Here is a 22426-nt window from a genome sequence, read left to right on the forward strand (position 1 = left end):
TTTATCACTCGTGTTATATTCAATCAGCGTTGAGGAAAAACACCTTATAGCAGAAATACCTGGACTTGAGCTTTCATATCCACTCGAGCCACCACAACATGTGGGTTGGGGCAGTAGTTAGGATTTATGGCACCCCTGTTCTAATCTAGCAGCTTAGATTTAAATTCCAGGATTTTATTTGCAAATAAGAAGCCTAAAGTAAGACATTGTTTCTTTTGTAAGCATGATAAAAATCAGCATTGCAAGGGAAAATTGAGCTACCACAAACATGATTTGCTGACCAAAGCATCATGGTTACTTGGGAAGTGCAACTAAAACTGTATTGTTGTAACAATCACCATTTTGGAGAATGTCAATAATAATGTTAGCATCAAATCACAGATCAGGTGCGTACTGCTACAATTTATTGCTTCCAGCTTGTAATAGTTGTACAGCATAGAAGCAGGACCTTCTACATTCTGTGATAATCCCACTTGTCTGCAATACAGGTAGTTCCATATCCCTCTATGCCTTGCTCATTTGCGTACCTGTCAAGATGCCTCTTATATATTGCTGCAACAGCCACCGCCTCTTGTGATGTCTTTGGATACGTATCTGATTTTTAGTCATTTCTACCAGTTGGGTTCCTCTTTTGCAATTGCAGCTTTACAATAAAGGATTTTAGCATTGAAGGCAATAATTTGAGATAACACTTCATTAGATGATTCAGTGTCTATAAGTTAATTGTAGTAAGGCAAATGTTCATTGACATGCCACTTTACCCTTGAAATGTGGCTCAAGTCTCAAAAGCAAACACTTAAAACATTGTGACTCAGAATTTTTAATTTAGATCCAACTGGCAGACTTTTAATTATGATGGATAGGATTAAAGTCTACCTACAAGGAAAAATATTATCACTTAAATATTCTTCATATAGTAAAACCCAGTTAATCTTGCCTGAGATTTTACAACCTATTGTTCTTCCTATTAAACGTGCATTAAATTCCTATGGAATGGGTGACGTTTTGGGTTGAGACCTTTCGTCCTATTAATATCGCAATGTACTTTCAATTCAGAGATATGCAAAAAATAAACTACCAGAGGAACTCGGGTCAGGCACCGGCTGTATATAGAAATGCACAGTTTGGATTGAGACTGGACTGAGTGTGTGTGTGGGGTTAAGACTAAGCAGTATAATCAGAAAAGATACAAGATGATTAAATCAGGCACTGGATTGACAAGTGTATAGGAAGAGATTATTGCTAAATAAAACAACTTTTTTAAATTTCTGAACTCACTTTACTTTGGGTAATTCTTGTAGAATGCCTACAGTAAATGAACTGATTTTTGAAAGAGTATGATTTCAGTAAGGCTCAGACTGAACACAAACTTAATAACAGGTTAGAAATCTAATTAAAAACACTGAACAATAGTTTTGGTCTTTCCACCATCTCATTAAATGTTGCAGATATATGTCTCTCACTACCACATTGCAGATAGAGTAAGAGAATCTAAAGTTTATTGCAAACCTTAAATTAGGGTTCTTACTGCGTACAGAATTGTTTTCAAAAAAAGAATGAATATAATAATGGAGACAGTGACATTTCCCCCAATAATAACTTAATCCATGTAAACCAGAATGCATCATTCAAATGGTTTATTTTAAAAAAATGAGCCATGAAAATTAAGGCAAATAAAAAGGTAAATACAATAACCCTCTGTCCATTCCAATCACACTGGAGGAAAAATGATTGTCCCGAGAGACTCTTCCTTTACAACAAATGAAGTCACCAACACAGATAACCTTTGTTTTACAAGCAGCTCAATTCTGGTGACTATGACAGCACAGTTACTATAGGCCAGGCAGTGCATTTCCTTTATCCCTCACACATTATTTTCCGACTCTCACATGTTGATCATGTTGCCATTTCTTCTGGAGGATATCATTTCAGAGGGGTGCATTTCTGAACTGTCAGTACAGCTTTTGTTTTCCACATTGTGGTCCAACCGCTCATAATGTACACTACCATTGGCAGCAAATCCCTTCTCCTCCTTTCTCATGAACACAGGCAAAGTTGCCAGTGTTAAATTGATATCTTTAAAGGCATGCAACAAAAAGATGCCCACTATGATGGTGAAGAAACCACTCAATGTGCCAATGATGTCATCATTGTCCATGTGATACCACTCCTTGAAAAGGATAGCTGAACATGTCAAAACAGATGTAGTGAAGAACACATAATAAATGGGAGTCACTAAGGATGTGTTGAAAATATCAAGTGCTTTGTTCAAGTAGTTAATCTGGGTGCTTACACAAGCTATAAGGCTCAGTAGAAGAATCCAAGACAAAGAGTAGGTAAGGATGGGCTTGCCCGCAAAGAATTCCTTTATGGCAATACCAAGGCCTTTCACACAGGACACAGATAGGGCACCAATTACAGAACAGATGGTTATGTAAACCAGGATGTTCGTCTGCCCATGACGGGGACCAACAACACAAATAAGAATCAGGGAAATAATGATGACAAATGTTGCGAACACCAGAAAACCTGAAACAGAGTGGAAAATACTGTTAGCAAATTCAAATCTCATTTTAACACAAAAAAAGATGATATAAACATAAAATCCTTAAAATACTCCACAGATCAGGCAGCATCTGTGTAGAGAGAACAAGAGTTAATGCAAATCGATACGGAGTCCTGAAGGTTGCCATGCGCTAAGTTAGAAATGTGCTATCCCTCAGCCCACCGACCATTGTTCGCACATTAGACAGGCACAGAAAGCTGTAGTAACTCAGCAGGTCAGGCAGCATGACGTTAAATCACCTATTCCTTTTCTCCAGAGATGCTGCCTGACCCGCTCAGTTACTCCAGATTTTTGTGCCCATCTTCGGTTTAAACCAGCATCTGCAATTCCTCCCTACACACATTGTTCACACATATGGGCAATTTACAGAGGCCAATTAACCTACAAACCCACGTCGTTGGGATAAGGAGACGTAGCCTGGAGCATCTAGAGGAAACCCAGGCAGTCACAGGGAAACTCCACAGACAGCACACAAAGACAAGATGGAAACCGGTTCTCTGGCGCTGTGAGGCAGCAGCTCTACAAGATGGAAAGGCAAAGCGCAGCATGGGCATGGAAAACTAAAGTGAAGAATAAGTTCAAGGTCATCGCATCACAAGCAATCAATGAAATGCAGTGTATTGGATATATGAATAACTAATACAGCTGGAAAGTGCTTGGGATCCTCGCTGATGGGAAGGGAGGAAGTAAAAGAGCAGGTGTGGCATGTTCATTTTTTCTCCCTGAAGATACTCAGTCTTGATATCAGTAATTGGCAGTCTGTCCCTCAGGTCGGGAAAACGAGAGGGATTTCTGATTCATGACTTCATGTCCCTGGGTAATAAAGCCAATTACTGAACCTCGGCTGCTTCCACAGCTGAGATCATCTTAAATCATTTAAGAGCAACACAAATTAAGAATCAAACTAAACATCTTTTGATCCATACAGGATAATGACATCAAACAATGCCTTTATCATTAGGGCAAATGACCATCCAATCTTTCCTTAACCAGCCAACAGGAACAAACAACATTCTTAATTCCAGTTCCTCCATTCCCAAAATAACAGCCATCACTTCTGATAACGTGTCTCAGAAGAGACAACGGGCAGAACTATTCTTCCATGCTGTTCATGCTTACACCACAACACTGAACATTCAAACACTAAAAGCATTTCCGACTTTACAATTCTTTTTGGCACAATTCGTTATTACATGCTTTCAATCTTTCTGCTAATTACCCCAAAGGCAGTTCTCAACAAAACATCAGAGATGCACCATCGAATTAAACGGAAAGATTGAACAATCTGATTTCAAGTGCACAGCTCTTATCATGAGGGTGAGTGACAATTTCCACAAAGGATTAATGGCTGAGGAAAATGTGTTCAAGAAGGAACTGCAGATGCTGGAAGATCGAAGGTACACAAAAAAATGCTGGAGAAACTCAGCGGGTGCAGCAGCATCTGTGGAGCGAAGGAAATAGATGACGTTTCGGGCCGAAACCCTTCTTCAGACTGATGGGGGGGGAGAAGGAAGGAAAAAGGGAGGAGGAGGAGTCCGAGGGCGGGGGGATGGGACGAGACAGCTCGAGGGTTAAGGAAGGGGAGGAGACAGCAAGGGCTAGCAAAATTGGGAGAATTCAATGTTCATGCCAGCCGGACGCAAGCAACCCAGGCGGAATATGAGGTGCTGTTCCTCCAATTTCCGGTGTTGCTCACTCTGGCAATGGAGGAGACCCAGGACAGAGAGGACGGATTGGAAATGGCTGAGGATAAACTGGTGGGAGTCACTCCTAGGCCTCCTGCATGTAGCAGTTCATGCCAAAATGTCTCATTGACAAGTTCACAACTGTAGTTTCATACATACAGTAAAATCATGATTTATTCTCTCCATCAATCTTTCCAGTGACCCAAGTTGCGAATTTGCATTTTAACAAATTTAACTCCTGTTTCAAGCTAAACGTGCAGCCTTTAGCTACCACTTTCACCTCTCTAACCGAGCCATTGTCTAAACCCACTCAGTCATTATAAGAAACAGAATGCTGGAAGAACGCAGCACCTCAAGCAGCATCTGTGGAAAGAAATGGTGTAAGACACATTATAGGTTAAGAACCTTCATCAGGAGTGAAAGGAAAAGGAACAGAATCCAGTGTTTAACAGTATGTAGATTGATGAGATGGACCAGATTGGGTGGAGGGGAGGGATGATGGGTGATGAATAGATGGAGCCAAGTTTGGGAGGGGAATAGGAGGGATAAACAAGGGGAGGGAGGGGGAGAAAGCTGGGTGGACAGATGAATGTGTGGGGGAAGGATTTATCTATTAGATGCTCCTCTGACTTATTCTGTGTCCAATATTACAAGTACTAAACATTAAACTTCAGTTTCACCGGTTTCAAAAAATTGGTACATCGAATCATTTGATTATATGCAAATAATTTCCTGATAAATCATATCTGCCGCACGCCACACAGTAACTACTCAGTAAACCTATGAGTTGTATAGCTGGGTTATTCTCATCAAAACATTCATCTCACTATAGATACATTAACCAAAACTAAAGTTAGAAAAATGACAAAGAGAAGTCCAACTATAATTGTGAAAACAAAGAAAAACAAATGTTTTTCATTCTCCCGTCTTCAATTTTGATACTTAGATAATTGCATTAGCAAGGCAGAAAAAATAAATCTTGTATTTTATGGCACTATTTCACTGCTCAGTGGTAGAGTTGCTGCCTCACAACGCTTGCAGCGCCCGAGAACCGAGTTCAATCCCAACTGCGGGCGCTGTCTGTACAGAGTTTGTATGTTCTTCCCGTGACTGCGTGGGTTTTCTCCGAGATCAACCGTTTCCTCCCACATCTCCAAAGCCACACAGGTTTGTAGGTGAATTGGTTGGTATAAGTGTAAATTGTCACTAGTGTGTGTAGGATAGTGCTAGTGTGTGGGGGTCACTGGACGGTGCAGACTCAGTGGGCCGAAGGGCCTGTTTCTGCGTTGTATCTCTAAACTAAATTTACCACCTCTGGACGTTGCAAAACGCTCTGTAGGCAATGAAATGCTTTTGAAATGGAGACGATGCCAAAGCTACAATATTTGGAAACCCACAGGCAAATTACAGACAAGAACCACCTAGTAATAAAATAAAATAGCAGATCATCTGTTTCTGGTCATCTTGGCTAAGGTCTCCCAAGAAAATTCCTGAAATCCTCATGGAATGCTGTCCAGTCTAGAAGGGTAGAAAGGCTTGCAGTATAAGCTACTATTTAAGAGTCAACTCCAACACCAGCACAACCCTCTCTCAATGCTGCTCTGGAATGCCAATCTAGATTTTGTGCTCAAATCCGTGCAGTGAGATGAAACGGCTACAGCCAAGATTTGGCCAATGCCTACTTTAAGTAAGAACCACAGCAGTTAAGTAATTTAAAATATGGGCTGTACCTGGATCTTTAAGTTTAATGGCCATTTCATGTAACGTTTCCACCTCTTCCTCTTGTGGTGCGTGTATGACCATCACAGTTGAACCCACAACACTTAGAAGACAACCAAGTTTTCCATGGAGATTAAGCCTCTCATTCAGGAAGTAAGATGACAGAACGGCACTGTGAAAACAAAACAGTTGACATATAAAGAACTGTAAATATTGCGCTCAAGATAAATTATAGATTAAAGTATACAACAGCTACAGTAGTCAAGGCTATTTTTGTTGAAGGCACAACTGATGTTCAACAATTGCTCTTCAATGATCTGTCCTGGCACCATGGAACCGGAGACAACAAACAAAAATCTGCCTATTCTTTGACCACTTACAGATTGGTTTGTGCTACTGCTTTGGAGATCGCCCTTTACCTACAAAGTAGATGATGCCTTGTTGGCAGTATGTTACAAGAAAGAAAAAATCTCCAATATTGAGGACAAATGCAGACAAATGTATCTTCTCCTTGTGACCGAGTGGGTTTTCTCCGGATGCTCCGGTTTCCTCCAACATTCCAAAGACGTGCAGGTTTGTAGGTTAATTGGCTTCTGTAAACTGTCCCTAGTGTGTAGGATAGAACTAGTATACGGGTGATCGCTGGTCAGCACGGACTCGGTGGGCCAGAGAGTCTGTTTCCAAGCATTATCTCCAAATACTACCTGGGTTATATTTCAAACAAACTAGTTTTTAAAAAAAAGTATGTCAAGAGAATTCAATCTCACATGCTATATCACCTGCAGCACAGAGGAACTCCTAGATGACATTTGCACCAAGTGCCACCCTAATAATCTGCTGAGTGCCAGATGAAGGAACAACGCTGCACCTATGAGATTAGGAGCTGCATGGATGAAACATTTTTGTAGATGGTTACTACAGAGGAAATGCGATGAGAGGGCAATGGGTGACCTCAATGTGCTTCTCACTCTTGAAGCAGTTTTCCATTGTGGAAAATGGTGGTGTGAATTTTGCTCTGAGAAGTGCACCCAGAGCCAAACTCGGGGCCGTGTGGGTGGAGGAGCAGAACATGGGCAATCGAGGAATGAACACTTAATGATGATGGCAATGGATATGTGGTTTTACATGCAAACGTGGGAGACATAATGAGCAAGTTTGGATGTGACATTAAGGTTGGCGGCATTGTTAATCGAGGGTGGTTTTCAGCTACAGATTGACATTGATAAGTTGATGAAAAAAAAAATAAAAATGAAATGATTCAATTTATTGTCATTGTCAGTGTACAGTACAGAGACAACGAAATGCATTTTTAGCATCTCCCTTGAAAGGGAGACACAGGGCGTCGCGGTGTGCCCGCGCCTGCCGCCGTAATTACATTCCATTACAGGCAAAGGTGGGTGAAGTGTCTTGCCCAAGGACACAACGACAGTATGCACTCCAAGCGGGATTTGAACCGGCTACCTTCCGGTCGCCAGCCGAACTCTTAGCCCATTGTGCTATCTGTCGTCCCTGATAAGATGGGCTGAAAAATGCTAGGTGGAATTTAATTCTTGCCGGGGATCGCCAGAGAAGAGAGAGCTCCGACCACCAGCCTATAACATCCTGAAGCCGCGGTCTCCTTTAGGAAAGTGCCGATTCGGGCGCTCCAAGCCGCGGAGTGTGTTCGATTGTCCCGACGTCATCCCGACGAAAGTTCTTTTACATTGGGCCGTCTACAGAGGGTTCATGGCCCCGACCACGGATGAACAAAGGAGGAGGACCGTGGTCCAACCATCTCAAACTACCCCTCATTTGTCTACTACAGTCAGCCTGAAGAAGGGCCCCAATCCAAAACGTCACCTATTTTTTTTATTAGAGATGCTGCCAAACCCACTGAGTTACTTTGTCTTTCCTTCTCAAAGTCTTGCGAGTCTCAACGTGACTTTCATATGAAGAAAGACTGGATAGACTCAGCTTATACTCACTAGAATTTAGGAGATTGAGGGGGGATCTTATAGAAACTTACAAAATTCTTAAGGGGTTGGACAGGCTAGATGCAGGAAGATTGTTCCCGATGTTGAGGAAGTCCAGGACAAGGGGTCACAGCTTAAGGATAAGGGGGAAATCCTTTAAGACCGAGATGAGAAAAACATTTTTCACAGAGAGTAGTGAATCTCTGGAACTCTCTGCCACAGAGGGTAGTTGAGGCCAGTTCATTGGCTATATTTAAGAGGGAGTTAGATGTGGCCCTTGTGGCTAAAGGGATCGGGGGTAAGGAGAGAAGGCAGGTACAGGATACAGAGTTGGATGATCAGCCATGATCATATTGAATGGCGGTGCAGGCTCGAAGGGCCGAATGGCATACTCCTGCACCTATTTTCTATGTATCTATGTATCTCTCCTTCCTAATTTCAAGTTAGAACTGTTATACTCAGCTTAACACAGCAATGTCAAAGATCAAATATAATGATCCATAGACACATCTCATTCGCTGATATCATCCACACCTTCACAATGATTGTTTGTGTTGACTTATCAATAATCACAAAGGCTTTTCGTTTGCCAAGGATACACACTCATTGTGCACACATTTCAAAAGGCATGAGCATATATTAAAATACACCCAGACCTCATCAGCCTTTCGCTATGTATTTGAGAATTACTTTAAAAAAATCATTTCGAGATCTGGCCATTTTCTAGAAAGGGCAGCATTCACGGCCAATTCCTAATTTGCTGCAGAATGTAAAGTTAGGCCACCTTCCTCAACTGCTGCATATCTTCTAGTGAAGATCCTCTGTGAGAGTTTTTGATCTAGTGGCAATAAAGTGACTGATATATTTTCACGACAGGATAATGCCCGACTCTGCACAGAGATGTTCCGATCTGTCCTTGACTTTGTTGGTGGCAGGAGGTGCAGGATTGGGCAATATTGTACAAATAGCCTCCGTTGGTACAATATTAAACAGTGGCAGCGAGAATAAATGTTTGGCGTGATTGTCGAGATGCCAAACGAGGACTGCTTTGGCATGGATGGCATTGTCATGACCTCCAACAACCACAATCACCTTCTTCATGCAAGGTGCGACTCCAACCACTGGAGTGTTGTCCCTTTATTAACTATCAACTTCAATTGTACCAGGATGCCCAAATGCAAAACTGTTAATGCCGCCTCAATGTCTAGGGCAATCACTATCACCTTGCATGTAGAATTCAGCTCTTTGGTCCACATTTATAGTTAGGGTGTGATGAGGCCAAGTGATGCTGGCAAAACCCAAACATAGCATTGGTGAGTAGGTTATGGGTACGCATTGATCCTTAATAAGTTTTCGTCACATTGCTCAAGACAGTCGACTGAGAGTAATTGAGAGTAATAATGAAGTAAATTAGATGAGTCCAGCTTTTTGTGAATGGACATACCTGGGCAGTTTCCCCACATTGTTAGTGCTGTAACTGTCCTGGTCAATGGTGCAGCTAGCTTTGAATCACAGGGGTTCAAGAACTGCAGCTGGGATGTGATCTGGTCCTGTAGACCTTGCTGCATCCACCGCTTTCAGTTGTTACTTGATATCACCTGGAGTGAATAGAATTGGCGGGGTTGGTGGGAATCTCCAGCTGAGATGGGTCATCTACTCAGCACCTCTGGCTGGCATTTAGCACCAACATTCTCCAGCGTGAGGGAATGTGGGTCAGCACTGAACCTGGTACAAAACTCAAGAGTGCTCTGAAACTCATAATCCAGGGTACAGGAATTTGCAAAACCAGAGAAGAGTGAATCACTTTTGTGTGTTTTTGCATTTTCATACCTTTATTCTAATTTGTCACAGCTTAAGGATAAGGGGGAATCCTTTAAAACCGAGATGAGAAGAACTTTTTTCACAGAGAGAGTGGTGAATCTCTGGAACTCTCTGCCACAGACGGTAGTTGAGGCCAGTTCATTGGCTATATTTAAGAGGGAGTTAGATGTGGCCCTTGTGGCTAAGGGGATCAGGGGGTATGGAGAGAAGGCAGGTACGGGATACTGAGTTGGATGATCAGCCATGATCATATTGAATGGCGGTGCAGGCTCGAAGGGCCGAATGGCCTACTCCTGCACCTAATTTCTATGTTTCTATGTTTGTCAGTATCATATTCTCTGATGAGCAACAACAAGCTTACCTTACTAGGACACTAAGGGCTCCCAATGGGGTTACTAACGTAGCCGGAGCAAAAGCATATGCAGCAAAGTTAGCAGCTTCTCCAGCACCCACTGCAAAAAGGCATAAAGAATACAGTTAAACATTGATGTCTTAGGTGTCATAATCTTCAGTTTTCAAGCATCGTTGTTAAAAAGCTACATAATTTGACAAAAACACACTGTATAACTGTGATAAAGCTCTCAGGACATTCATGTTATTTCTTGATTACTACGGGTGTCAGGGGTTATGGGGAGTAGGCGGGAGAATGTGGTTGAGAGGGAAAGATAGATTAGCCATGATTGAATAGACAAGATCGGCCGAATGGCCTAATTTTGCTCTTAGAACATAAAATCCTATGTAGGGTTTACAAGGCATTTAAATTTTACAACAGAAAAATGCCTTAGAATGGAGTAAATACCCCAAGGTGCTTCTCAGGAAGGTTATTAATCAAAGCCTGATGCCAAGCTCTATGGTGAGACAGTCTACAGAAAGAACTCGACCCAAAACATCACCTATTCATGTTCGCCAGGGAAGCTACCAAACCCACTGAGTTACTCCAGCACTTTGTGTCCTTTTGGTGAGATAATAGGGCAGATCAGCAAAGCTTTAAGCAGAGTAGGAGTATCTTAAAGGAAGACATTTCCAGAATTTAGGGGCTTTTGCTGCTAAATGCATAGCTGCCATTGATAAGAGTAATTACATTTCAAAATGCTCTAGAGCCCTGAATTAGAATAGTGCAGATATCCTGGAGCATTACAGGACTGGAAAAGATTAGAGACAATTTGAAAGGAAGAATGAGAACGTATAGAATAATTCAAAATAGCAATCAAATATAAACACTACATTTAACTTGAATTTATCGCACAAACAGGATAGAACATGTAAAATAATTGCCGTCTTGCGTACAAGTACAAACTGCAAAAACAAGATCAAACAATAGTCAGTCGTGAGCGCATGTTTCACTCTAACTTGGAAAGAGTTCAAACTGTAATGGGAAATGCACAAACTTACAGGTAACGCTATAACAGAACTAACTGTAATATAACAATCCACTTAGTTATAGTTTTAAGATGACAAGCGTTAGTTAAGTATGGAATTGATGAAGACAAAGGATTTAAAAATAAACTATTCAAGGTTTGATGTTCATATTCTGTTTATTTGATCTCAGTCAATTGATGCCAATCCTAATGCCCACCGTGGCAAATGCAACATTGGGAGGGGAAAAGGGTCTTTGGGCAAGGCACTGGAGGGTGCTAATAAATTGTTTCATTAGGAAATCATTGGCTTCAGAGGGAATGAAATGGCATGAAGAAAGAAAGGTACAGGCAATTGGTACATTACAATTTGAAGTAGTCACATTATTATTTTTTTCACTCACTTGCCAATAGTCCAGCCCACCACAGCCATTCTTTAAGATATGCATGTCCTCCCTGACCTAAATCAACAGAAATCAAGGCACAGGAGAGTAAACAATTATTGCCGTGCATAGAAGCTTTAGCAATAAGCACATACCACACTAATAACAAATAACTCAATTTATATTGGAGTTCATAATATGCTAGTTTTTCTGTCAGCATAGGCTAACGATTAACTAATTGAGGCACCACCAAAACACTCGATGAATTAATTAACTATGAGGCAAATGAGTGAATTAAAGGATGCAGAAACACAGCTCGGGTTCGTACCAACACATATCTTTGACGTCGGTAGTAAAATTGAGAAAACTATATTTGGTGGAGAAGCCAGATACAATGGTGGCATTTAAGAGGCTTCTGCATAGGGACACAGATATGCAGGGAATACGGAGAGATACGGATCATGTGCAAACAGAGGAGATTAGTTTAATTTAGCATCGTATTCGGGGTGGAAATTTTGGGCTGAAGGGACTGCTTCTGTGCTGTTTGTTTTAAGGTACACAGGATCCTCAGAATGGCAAAATACAGAGCACAAAAACAACAAAAGTTGGATAATCTTTAATAAGGCGCAGGTCAGGTACAAGCTGGTATTTTGACCAGTTCAGGGGACACACTCCAAGGCCCATGGAGTAAATATAAGGATCTACAGTGCCCTCCATAATGTTTGGGACAAAGACTTATCATTTATTTATTTGCCTCTGTACTGCACAATTTGAGATTTGTAATAGAGAAAATCACATGTGGTTAAAGTGCCAGATTTTAATAAAGGCCATTTTTATACATTTTGGTTTTACCATGTAGAAATTACAATTGTGTCTATACATAGTTTTCTCCCCCCCCCCCATTTCAGGGCACCATAATGTTTGGGACACAGCAATGTCATGTAAATGAAAGTAGTCATGTTTAATATTTTGTTGCATATCCTCTGCATGCAATGCCTGCTTGAAGTCTGTGATTCATGGACATCACCAGTTGCTGGGTGTCTTCTCTGGTGATGCTCTGCCAGGCCTGTATTGCAGCCATCTTTAGCTTATGCTTGTTTTGGGGCTAGTCCCCTTCAGTTTTCTCTTCAGCATACAAAAGGCATGCTCAATTAACTTGGCCACTAAAGAATTGACTATTTTTAACTTTGAAAAACTCCTTTGTTACTTTAGCAGTATGTTTGGAATCAATGTCTTGCTGTAGAAGGAACTATCGGCCAATGAGTTTTGAGGCATTTGTTTGAACTTGAGCAGATAGGATGTGTCTATAAACTTCAGAATTCATTATGCTACTTGTATCATCAATGAAAATTGTAGTCATTGGATTCAGTAGTTGTATCATCAATGAAAATAAGTGAGCCAGTTCCTTCAGCAGCCATACATGCCCAGGCCATAACACCCCCACCACTGTGTTTCACAGATGAGGTGGTATGCTTTGGATCTTGGGCAGTTCCTTATCTCTTCCATACTTTGCTCTTGCCATCACTCTGATATAAGTTAATCTTCATCTCATCTGTCCACAAGACCTTTTTCCAGGACTGTGGTTGCTCTTTTAAGTACTTCTTGGCAAACTGTAATCTGGCCACCCTTTTTTTTGTTGCTAACCAGTGGTTTGCATCTTGTGTAGCCTCTGTATTTCTGTTCATGAAGTCTTCTGCGGACAGTGGTCATTGACAAATCCACACCTGGTGAGTGTTTCTGATCTGTCGGACAGGTGTTTGGGGATTTTTCTTCTTTAGAGAGAATTCTTCTGTCATCAGCTGTGGAGGCCTTCCTTGGCCTGCCAGTCCCTTTGCGATTAGTAAGCTCACCAGTGCTCTCTTTCTTCTTAATGATGTTCCAAACAGTTGATTTTGGTAAGCCTAAGGTTTGGCTGATGTCTAACAGTTTTATTCTTGTTTCTCAGTCTCATAATGGCTTATTTGTCTTTCATTGGCACAACTTTGGTCCTCATGTTGATAAACAGCAATAAAAGTTTCCAAAGGTGATAGAAAGACTGGAGGAAAGACTATGTACTGTGAGCTCTCATATACCTTCATTAAGGAGGCATTTAAACACACCTGAGCAATTACAAACATCTGTGAAGCCATGTGTCCCAAACATTATGGTGTCCTGAAATGGGGAGACTATGTATAAGCACAGATGTAATTTCCGATTCCGATTCAACTTTAATTGTCATTGTCAGTGTACAGTACAGAGACAACGAAATGCAGTTAGCATCTCCCTGGAAGAACGACATAGAATATGATTTCAATAAATAAATCTATTTACATGCACACAGTCATAGTGTTTTTCCTGTGGGAGGAGTGTCCGGTGGGGGGGGGGGGGTGATTGGCAATCACCGGGGTACAGTGAGGAGTAGTGTGACAGCCGCAGGGAAGAAGCTGTTCCTGGCCCTGCTGGTCCGGCAACGGAGAGACCTGTAGCGCCTCCCGGATGGTAGGAGGATAAACAGTCTGTGGCTGGGGTGAGAGCAGTCCTTGGCGATGCTGAGCGCCCTTCGCAGACAACGCTTGCTTTGGACAGACTCAATGGAGGGGAGCGAGGAACCGGTGATGCGTTGGGCAATTTTCACCACCCTCTGCAGTGCTTTCCTGTCGGAGACAGAGCAGTTGCCACACCATACTGTGATACAGTTGGTAAGGATGCTCTCGATGGTGCAGCGGTAGAAGTTCACCAGAATCTGAGGATACAGATGGACCTTCTTCAGTCTCCTCAGGAAGAAGAGACGCTGGTGAGCCTTCTTGACCAGAGTTGAGGTATTGTGGGTCCAAGAGAGATATCAGAGATGTTGACCCCCGGAACCTGAAGCTGGAAACACGTTCCACCTCCGTCCCGTTAATGTGGATGGGGGTGTGCGTGCCGCCCCTAGACTGCCTGAAGTCTACAATGAGCTCCTTGGTCTTCTTGGAGTTAAGGGCCAGGTTGTTGTCAGCGCACCATGCTGCTAGGAGCTGGACCTCATCCCTATTTCTACATGGTGAAACCAAAATGTATAAAAATACCCTTTAATAAAATCTAACAATGTGCACTTTAACCACATGTGATTATTTTCTATCACAAATCTCAAATTGTGGAGTACAGAGGCAAATAAATAAATGATGGTCTTTGTCCCAAACATTATGGAGGGCACTGTACTATCACAGCATCAGTGGTCAAGGCATTATTTATGTTGACACATTAGTTAAACTGGGATTATTCTCAGTGGTAATGTGACTTTCATCAAGTTTTCATAATTAAAAAGGGTTTGAGAGAACAAATAAGGAGATGTTTCCAGTGAGAGATGTATCAGCAACCACAAAACAAAGAGTACAAGATAACATACTAAAACAGACAGAAGGTATGGGATAGGGCACAGAGGTGTAAATTGGTACAGCTGGTTGCTATCATCTGGATTCAATTGTAACTTTCAAAATACAATTTTAAACAGTTCAAGGGGGAAAATATTCCAGAATACAGCGAAAGGGAATGGAACAAATTATATAGGTATTTTAAAGACATGCCAAGCATGAAAGGCATGAATGTCTTATTCCATGTTATATATTATTCTATGAACTGAATGCACATCTAATCTCTCAGAAAGATATCCAAAGGCACAAGTATAAACATATCTTAAGGAGCAACAAGAATTTCAACTGACACCTTATGGAGTTTCCTTGGTTAGTAGTGTTTGTATACATCTGTCAATATTTACACCCATACTTACATAAAAATGAGTATGACTTTAGAAAAAATGAAATACCACATGGAAGTATGCGTGGATTTAAAATAGTTTTTCTTATTTATTGTCAGCCTCCAGCCGATGAGATGATGAAGCAGGGATACGAATAGTGACGCAAAACAAGTTTATTTTTATTCACATTGTTACTGTGTGGCCATTTTGCAAACAGAACCTCACCTGCTCTCATCGACCCTTTCTTGGCCAGTCTGAGGAGACCCTTCTTTTTCAGGATGAAACTCCCTCCAATAAAAATGCTGGAGCTAATGGCTAGAATCAAGCCCAGGTAAAAGTCATATTTTCCTTTTTCCTGCCCCATTCTTCTTGGCGTGGGCAAGCAGGGAGTTTAACACATTAAATGGCAAGTTGAAGAGCTGCCACTGTGAGCGATGCAACTTGATACAGGTGATGCCTTGCACTGCAATTGAAGAGCATAAATAAGAAGTCAAAACATTTTACTGTACTGATTCCTCAGAAATGCATTGAAGCAGAATGTCTATAGCCCATTTCCTCATGGTATGTGTGTTTCACATCACATAGCCTTTCTCAAACATGAGAAATGTGCTTGGATTGTGCAATGAAATGCCTGTTATTGGGTTGCTGGTAATCTTGTGAGATACTTCATGGATAAGCTGCACAGCACAATGAGTATTTAAAATGATGAAAGTGTATTTTCTAGTGTAATTGTTCACAAACACCAATTGTAATTACACTTGTCTGGTTTTTCCAGAGGAATGAAATTCCATAAGAGGCCAATAAAGAAACAAGGAAGTTCAGATTTAAACTTTCATAATAGAGATTCAGCGCAGAAACAGGCCCTTTGGCCCACTTCGACCAGCGATCACACTAGCACTATCCTGCACACTAGGGACAATTTACAATTTTACCAAAGCCAATTAACCTAAAACCTGTATGCCTTTAAAGTGTAGTAGGAAACCACAGCACCCGGAGATAACCCACACTGTCACAGGGAGAAGGTACAAACTCCATACAGACAGCACCCGTAATCACGGGTCTCTGGCCCTGTAAGGCCGTAACTCTACTGCTGCGCTACCCAAAATGCTAGTTTATAAAAAATGACACTGTGCTAGTTACTCAGCCATTCAGTCAGCATTTCTGGAGAATATAGATGACAGCAATAATTAAACAGAATTTTACACATTTCAAAACAGAAAAGTGGAGAAAAATGTGGAGTAAATGATACATGTTGTAAAGAATACATATCTTCCAACTCCAGTGACAAATCTAGCCCCTAACCCAGTTATTGGTTCTATTTAGCTGACCATGCCCTCCATTCCTACTTATGCAGCTCCAACACTTCACTTTAACCATCAATGATCCCAAATTCCAATAATAGTCCCTATTCAGAAATCTTCCAACAGCAACTCCAATTCACAACTGAATTAATTTACCATCAATATGAATAATCAATTACAATACTAACAGATATTCTTCAAATAAACTCAAGGAATGGACTAGTGTGAACTGCCTTTCTCTTTGGGAATCAAGAGGGGCAATAGAAAATTAGATTTACAAGATTCAACTTCAGCTGTGAACATACAGCACTAACTTTTTTTTAAACCGGTCGCGAGCTTGCTTTCAAAGTTTTGAATTGACAGTTTTATTTTGGTGTGGTTGGGACAGAGTGGTGGAAGTGCACTCATTTCAGGCTGGGGATAAATCTAACCAGTATTTGTGAGGATAAAGCTCAGTAAGACATGTTTGCCGTCCCAGTTGTCTACAACATACAGTAAACACCCAGTGCAAATTTAACAGATGGATGAATGTGTAACAGATAGAATCACAAGATGTGACCAAGCATTCATTCTATTCAACTCAGCAGCAACAATCTCAAGAATGCAAAACCAGAACAAACCATGAAAAATATGCAGCCTTGAATTTTTAATTATGTCCTGGACTAAAACACTGGTCTTCTGGTTTAGTTTAGCAAGAAAAAAGGGCTTTTATTTTTGATGTAAACCACAAAGGAAGATAATTTGCAAGCTGCTTTATTGAAGTAAATTATTGAGAGCTTCTATCCTGTAATGGCTATTATTATAATGGTTATTCCTGACATTGTGTCATAATGCAAACCACCTCCCTATTCCACTTCAGTCAGTTTGTAGTCTTTGCCCGGATACACAAACCGATACTGGGTAATGAATCCTAACTTCATAACAACCTTACCATATGAAAATACAGCCGATTACTCTTCCACCTCAAGAACTCCCTCAAATCCCCAAGGTTTCTCCCTTCTGAATTAGTCACTCATGTGGCAGCTTGTTGAAAATTCAAATACAAATATAAAAATTGGCCCTAATTATGCTCATCCACAAAGTAACCCATCCGTGCCGTGCCAAAATCTCTGAAGGTGTTGCACAAGACATAATGGATGACTGAATTGGATGCCCTTCACGGGAGAATTAATATTTTCCTAAACATTTTTCATTGTGAACTGCTGAAGGTCTTATGGTATTCTCAGAACATGTCACGCACCATTAATAAAAGCCTGTTTTTCCTGTGCAGTCTCCTAAACACACATACTGGAACTGTGTCTTTCAATGCCCTTCAAATATGAGTTTTACTTTTATTAAAAACATGATTTATATAAACACATGGGTAGGGCCAATGTCAAACCCGCATTCCTTGTAAAATAAAGTCTGTAAACTAGAAGACCAGTGTTTTAATCTAGAACATTATTAAAAATTCAAGGCTGCAAAGATAGGGTAATAAATGAGTACTGCCAATTATTGGTAGGACAATCCACAATCCCTGCACAGGTCAATATCAGCAAACATTATAATGAGGCCTTGGAAGGAATTATCTAGAATGCTCCTTCCCTCTCTCACTGGGGAAATTGAAGACAAGTGGCATCAAATCTGATTTAAAAACCCATGGATATCATGTTGTGTCTTGTTTCTCTGGAAAAAGCATAAAACCAAGGGAGATTTGACAAATATTCAAAATAAAGGATCAGATTGTGCCCTATAGATATACAAGCTGTTTAAAATTAGGTGGGCTGTGAAAAACTGGGATTTGCATTAATTTAATAAATTCAGCTGCCACCTCTCCTTCTGGATGAGGGCAAATGGCATTTGGCAGGACATACTCGCTTGAGCATGGATTGGATCCACTGCAGACAGTTAAAAGGAAAATAATGCCCCCTCCCTCTGGCTCCACCGATCATTTGCCAGTTCCTCCCCTTCACCATTTTCATTAACTCCCCTCTGCACTCAGTCCTGGTGCGGGATCTCAACTAGAAACGTTGATATATCTCTCCACTTGCACAGACATTGCCTGACCCGCTGAGTTCCTCCAGCAGTATTCTGTTTTGCTTTGGATGAAAAGGGCAAATTTTAAGAGGTAGAACCAAAGCAAATGGAGGCATGGTGAGAATGGTAATGTAAAATTTAATACATGGAAGACTTGGATGAGCTCAGCAGTTCCCAAGGATTGTAACACAGAAGGTACAAAACTTAGAAAGACGACAAGGACAGAATTGAAACAAAATTCCAAATTTTAAACTTGAGAAATTGATGGATCCTATTATTTTCCACAAACTTAGCTACATTTTGTAGCTCTATTAAGCAACTATTTTCATGAGTACCACAAATACGGCTAGGTAGAAGAGGGTATTTAAACTACTGTACAATTTCTGTAAACTACAAAGAGGTGTTAACGCTGAGTATTTCTCACCCATATTTATCTGGGATTATACATGGCGTTACCAAAACAGTATATTAAACCAATTCAATTAATGTTTAAAATCTCTTACAAACTGTTGTTTTTTAATATTACCATGCAGTTCTTTTTTTCAATAAATCCACTTGAGTTTCATTTATCACTGCGATTTGGTGAGTCTGTTGAGGAAATACATTAATTAGGAAAAAAATGGACCAGGAAGGCCATCACTGTGAATAAACAGCACAAACATACACAGCTCACAGATCAAAGTACATACCAGAATGAAACCTTTGTTTGAACATTTCAGATCATAGTTGCCATGATAGTATTAACAATGTTAGATCAAACTTCACATGTTGTATAGCACTGGAAAATATGACCTGTTTATTTCAGGTATGAAACATTTTGATTAATTATATGCCTACTTGACCCATTCTGCTAAAGCTATCGAAATTGTTCAAGATCGCCTTCAGTGAAGGTGTTAAATGTTAAAGAAAACTTGTTTATGACAATGGTAAGGCAGAAAAATATTTTCCTGCGCTATATTTGGCAAAAGGATGAATTATTAACAAAGATGTTTACGCTGCAATAGAACTCATCCATAGTTCACTGAGCAATAATCTGATCTCTTGTTTAAGAAGGAACTGCTGATGGTGGAAAATCAAAGGTAGACGAAATGCTGGAGAAACTCAGCGGGTGAGGCAGCATCTAACGAAATAGGGTCTGAAGAAGGGTCTCGACCCGAAACATCGCCTATTTCCTTCGCTCCATTGATGATGCCTCACCCGCTGAGTTTCGCCAGCATTTTTGTCCACCAATAATCTGATCTCTGTGATTGCTCAACTCAATGGAAAATAATGTGAACGTGAAATAATTTGAATGTTTTAAGCATTTATCCCCTGAACAAGGTATCCAACATTAAATAAATGTACAATCAAATTCCCAAATCCAGCACTCTCTGGGCTTTGGGAGTGATTTTCCAGACTAATAGATGTTACTCCTACAGATCACCTCCCCCAACTTACGAATGTCCAACTTATGTACAGTCTGATCATATGAATGAATGTTTGGGAGACTGGAAGGACTGATCTGTTGCTTATTGCAGGCACCTTCTGCTGGGTTTGCTATCACTTTCTTCACTCGAGAATTGTTCAGGTTATGAACAGTTCACAAAAATGAATCCCTGCCGTTACTGGGGATGACCTGCACTAATACAACGTGCTTTAAATTCACTTGTTTAAATAATAAATAGCATTACAATAAATGTTCGCAGCATTCCAGTGAGTGGGAAGGGAGGATAGTAAATATACTCAATGAGCTGGATGTGAAACCTTGGGGATTTCCAAATTGTCAGGAATTGGATTAAGTAGTTTTACTGTGTGCAGCTGTTCTTCATTCTTTCATTCGTGGTATATAAATCACTTTTTGAAGTCTATTGCTACATCCATTCAAAAAATCAAAGAAATTCAGAATTACCCAAAGCACTACCTCCCTCTCGCCATGCAACATAATCTTTCTGGTGCTATCGCTTCAAAAGAAATCTTTTTCTGTGATTATGTAAATTCTGCTAAATATCAATTTACATTCTGGAGGAACAGCATGAAGAGAAACCACTGTAATAAGACGTTTGAGAGTATGTGAAGCCTGGCTGGACAGCTATTTTATGTGGGAACATTGGAGTGATGAGAAAGTTGCACTTTTCTGCCTTGTTTTGGTGACTTCCCCTTCCAATAAACAGGTACAAATTCACTGTGGCATTGTTTAATCCATTCTAGTAAATTTGGAGGTCTGCTGATTTAGCTTTGTGCATGGTCCATAACTTAGCAAAGTCTTTATTTTAATCATTTTTACCATAAAACTAACATTGCCTCTCAAAACTACGTCCCTTTAGATTCACGCACCAATTTAATTTTGAATGATTTCTATAGAATTTCAACATTCTGCATAATTGTAACTTACTTTTTCTTCACATTATGCTTCACAGTAATCACACCATTTGGATCATCTTGTTATTCCTCTTTTCCCTCTCCCATTGGCCAAGAAACAAACCTCCAGATTCAAGGACAGCTTATTTCCCACTGTTAAATGAACCTCTCACAAGCTGACAAATGTTTTACCAACCGCCGCCCCGCCCCTTACCATTTGCCTTGTTGCAGACTGCAATGATTTAACTGCACTTGCTCTGCAGCTGCAACATTATATGTTGCACTGGTTCCTTCCTCTTTACACTACCTGTTGTATTCATACCTGGTTTTTGATTGTAATCATGTACGGATGTTTTTTTAATCTTGGATAAAATGTGTTGAATTATGTTGTGTATTGTGTCCTTTTTTAATTGTAATGCTGCTGCATGGTAAATTACATTTCACTGCACCTTATGGTGCATGTGACAAATAAATTTGAACGTTGAACTTGGTGGACAGCGTTTTTCACTGTATCTTGGTACACACGACAATACACCAATGCCATGCCATACCAATACAATACACCATTCTTCTAAACTCAAATCTCTCTTCCTACATTAATCCCTTCATCCAATAACAAATTAAAAAAATTAACTTTCATTGCGTTGGCTCAAGTATCCTTAAGCAGAGATCAAAATTACAGGTATGTTCCCACCGGAAGCCTGTACATGGCACATTAAAATTTCCCAATTTTCTATTCCGCTGTTTGTTCCATAAAATCCACATTCCCAACTACTTGCTCAACTACATACTATCTTTTCTAAAGCTTTTCAGTACCTCAGTACACGACAATAAACTAAACTGCAGTGTTTCAGATACTGTGTTCTCCTGATCTCCATGCATCACAACATTTTGTAGTTTCATTTCATTTTGTCTTTCTTCCTCTCCAAGTGATGATCTCATGTTTTCACAGATTATACTCCTATTAATTTCATCTACACTCATTTGCGAGCAAGTGCGCTCCCTCCCTTCAGCCAAGCCATTAATATAGATTGCCATCAGTTACAACCCCAGTAGATAATCCCATGGCACCCCAGTAGTTGCCAACGGCAAATCCACTAGTGACGCATTTTTGCCTTATGCCAATGGAACAGGGCTTGCAAGAAATCGCGGGTTACAAGAGACGCCCCCCCGCTCCTTGGACAAGGGTTAGCAGACCAAAAACCTGAATTTCGTTCCACTGCAGGTACGATACAACAGAAAAATTAATCCTGGTACCTGTTCATTTTCCCCTCTCTCCCTATTAATTTCATCTACACTCACACAAGTGCATACCTATTTTCAGCCAACTCCAGTCTGCAAGGACAGGGCCCTTTCAGTTACAACCCCACCCCTCTCCCATCACCACAGTAACCAACAGCAAATCTTACGACGCCTGATCCCATCCAGTATATTCAACCACAGACTGGAAATCACCAGTTAGAAGAGGAAAGCCCCCCCGCTCTTTGGACAATACCACCCACCTCCTTGCCACTGCCCTTAACTGGTACTTCTCCATCACCCCCCCCCCCTAACAATAGAAGTTGAGGAGGACTCCAGT

The 22426-nt window shown here is 40.7% G+C and overlaps 1 protein-coding gene across 2 annotated transcripts in view; it reads right to left on the reverse strand.

Moving 5' to 3' along the window:
* Window positions 1-1622: 1622 nt before the first annotated feature.
* The window catches only part of nipa2 (NIPA magnesium transporter 2), a 30250-nt gene continuing 9446 nt past the window's right edge, over window positions 1623-22426 (reverse strand). Inside the window, exons 2-7 of one of the 2 annotated variants that reach the window (XM_055636496.1) lie at window positions 19037-19098; window positions 15419-15656; window positions 11503-11559; window positions 10105-10195; window positions 5982-6142; window positions 1623-2529 (exon numbers count right to left, since the gene is read on the reverse strand). In XM_055636496.1, coding sequence (XP_055492471.1) covers window positions 1886-2529; window positions 5982-6142; window positions 10105-10195; window positions 11503-11559; window positions 15419-15557 — 1092 coding nt within the window. In that variant the 5' untranslated portion in view covers window positions 15558-15656; window positions 19037-19098 and the 3' untranslated portion in view covers window positions 1623-1885. The remainder of the gene's footprint in view (window positions 2530-5981; window positions 6143-10104; window positions 10196-11502; window positions 11560-15418; window positions 15657-19036; window positions 19099-22426) is intronic. The other variant, XM_055636497.1, reaches the window with a different exon arrangement.

The sequence above is a fragment of the Leucoraja erinacea genome, chromosome 6 (assembly GCF_028641065.1).
Source record: "Leucoraja erinacea ecotype New England chromosome 6, Leri_hhj_1, whole genome shotgun sequence".
In the NCBI taxonomy this organism is placed as follows: domain Eukaryota; kingdom Metazoa; phylum Chordata; class Chondrichthyes; order Rajiformes; family Rajidae; genus Leucoraja; species Leucoraja erinaceus.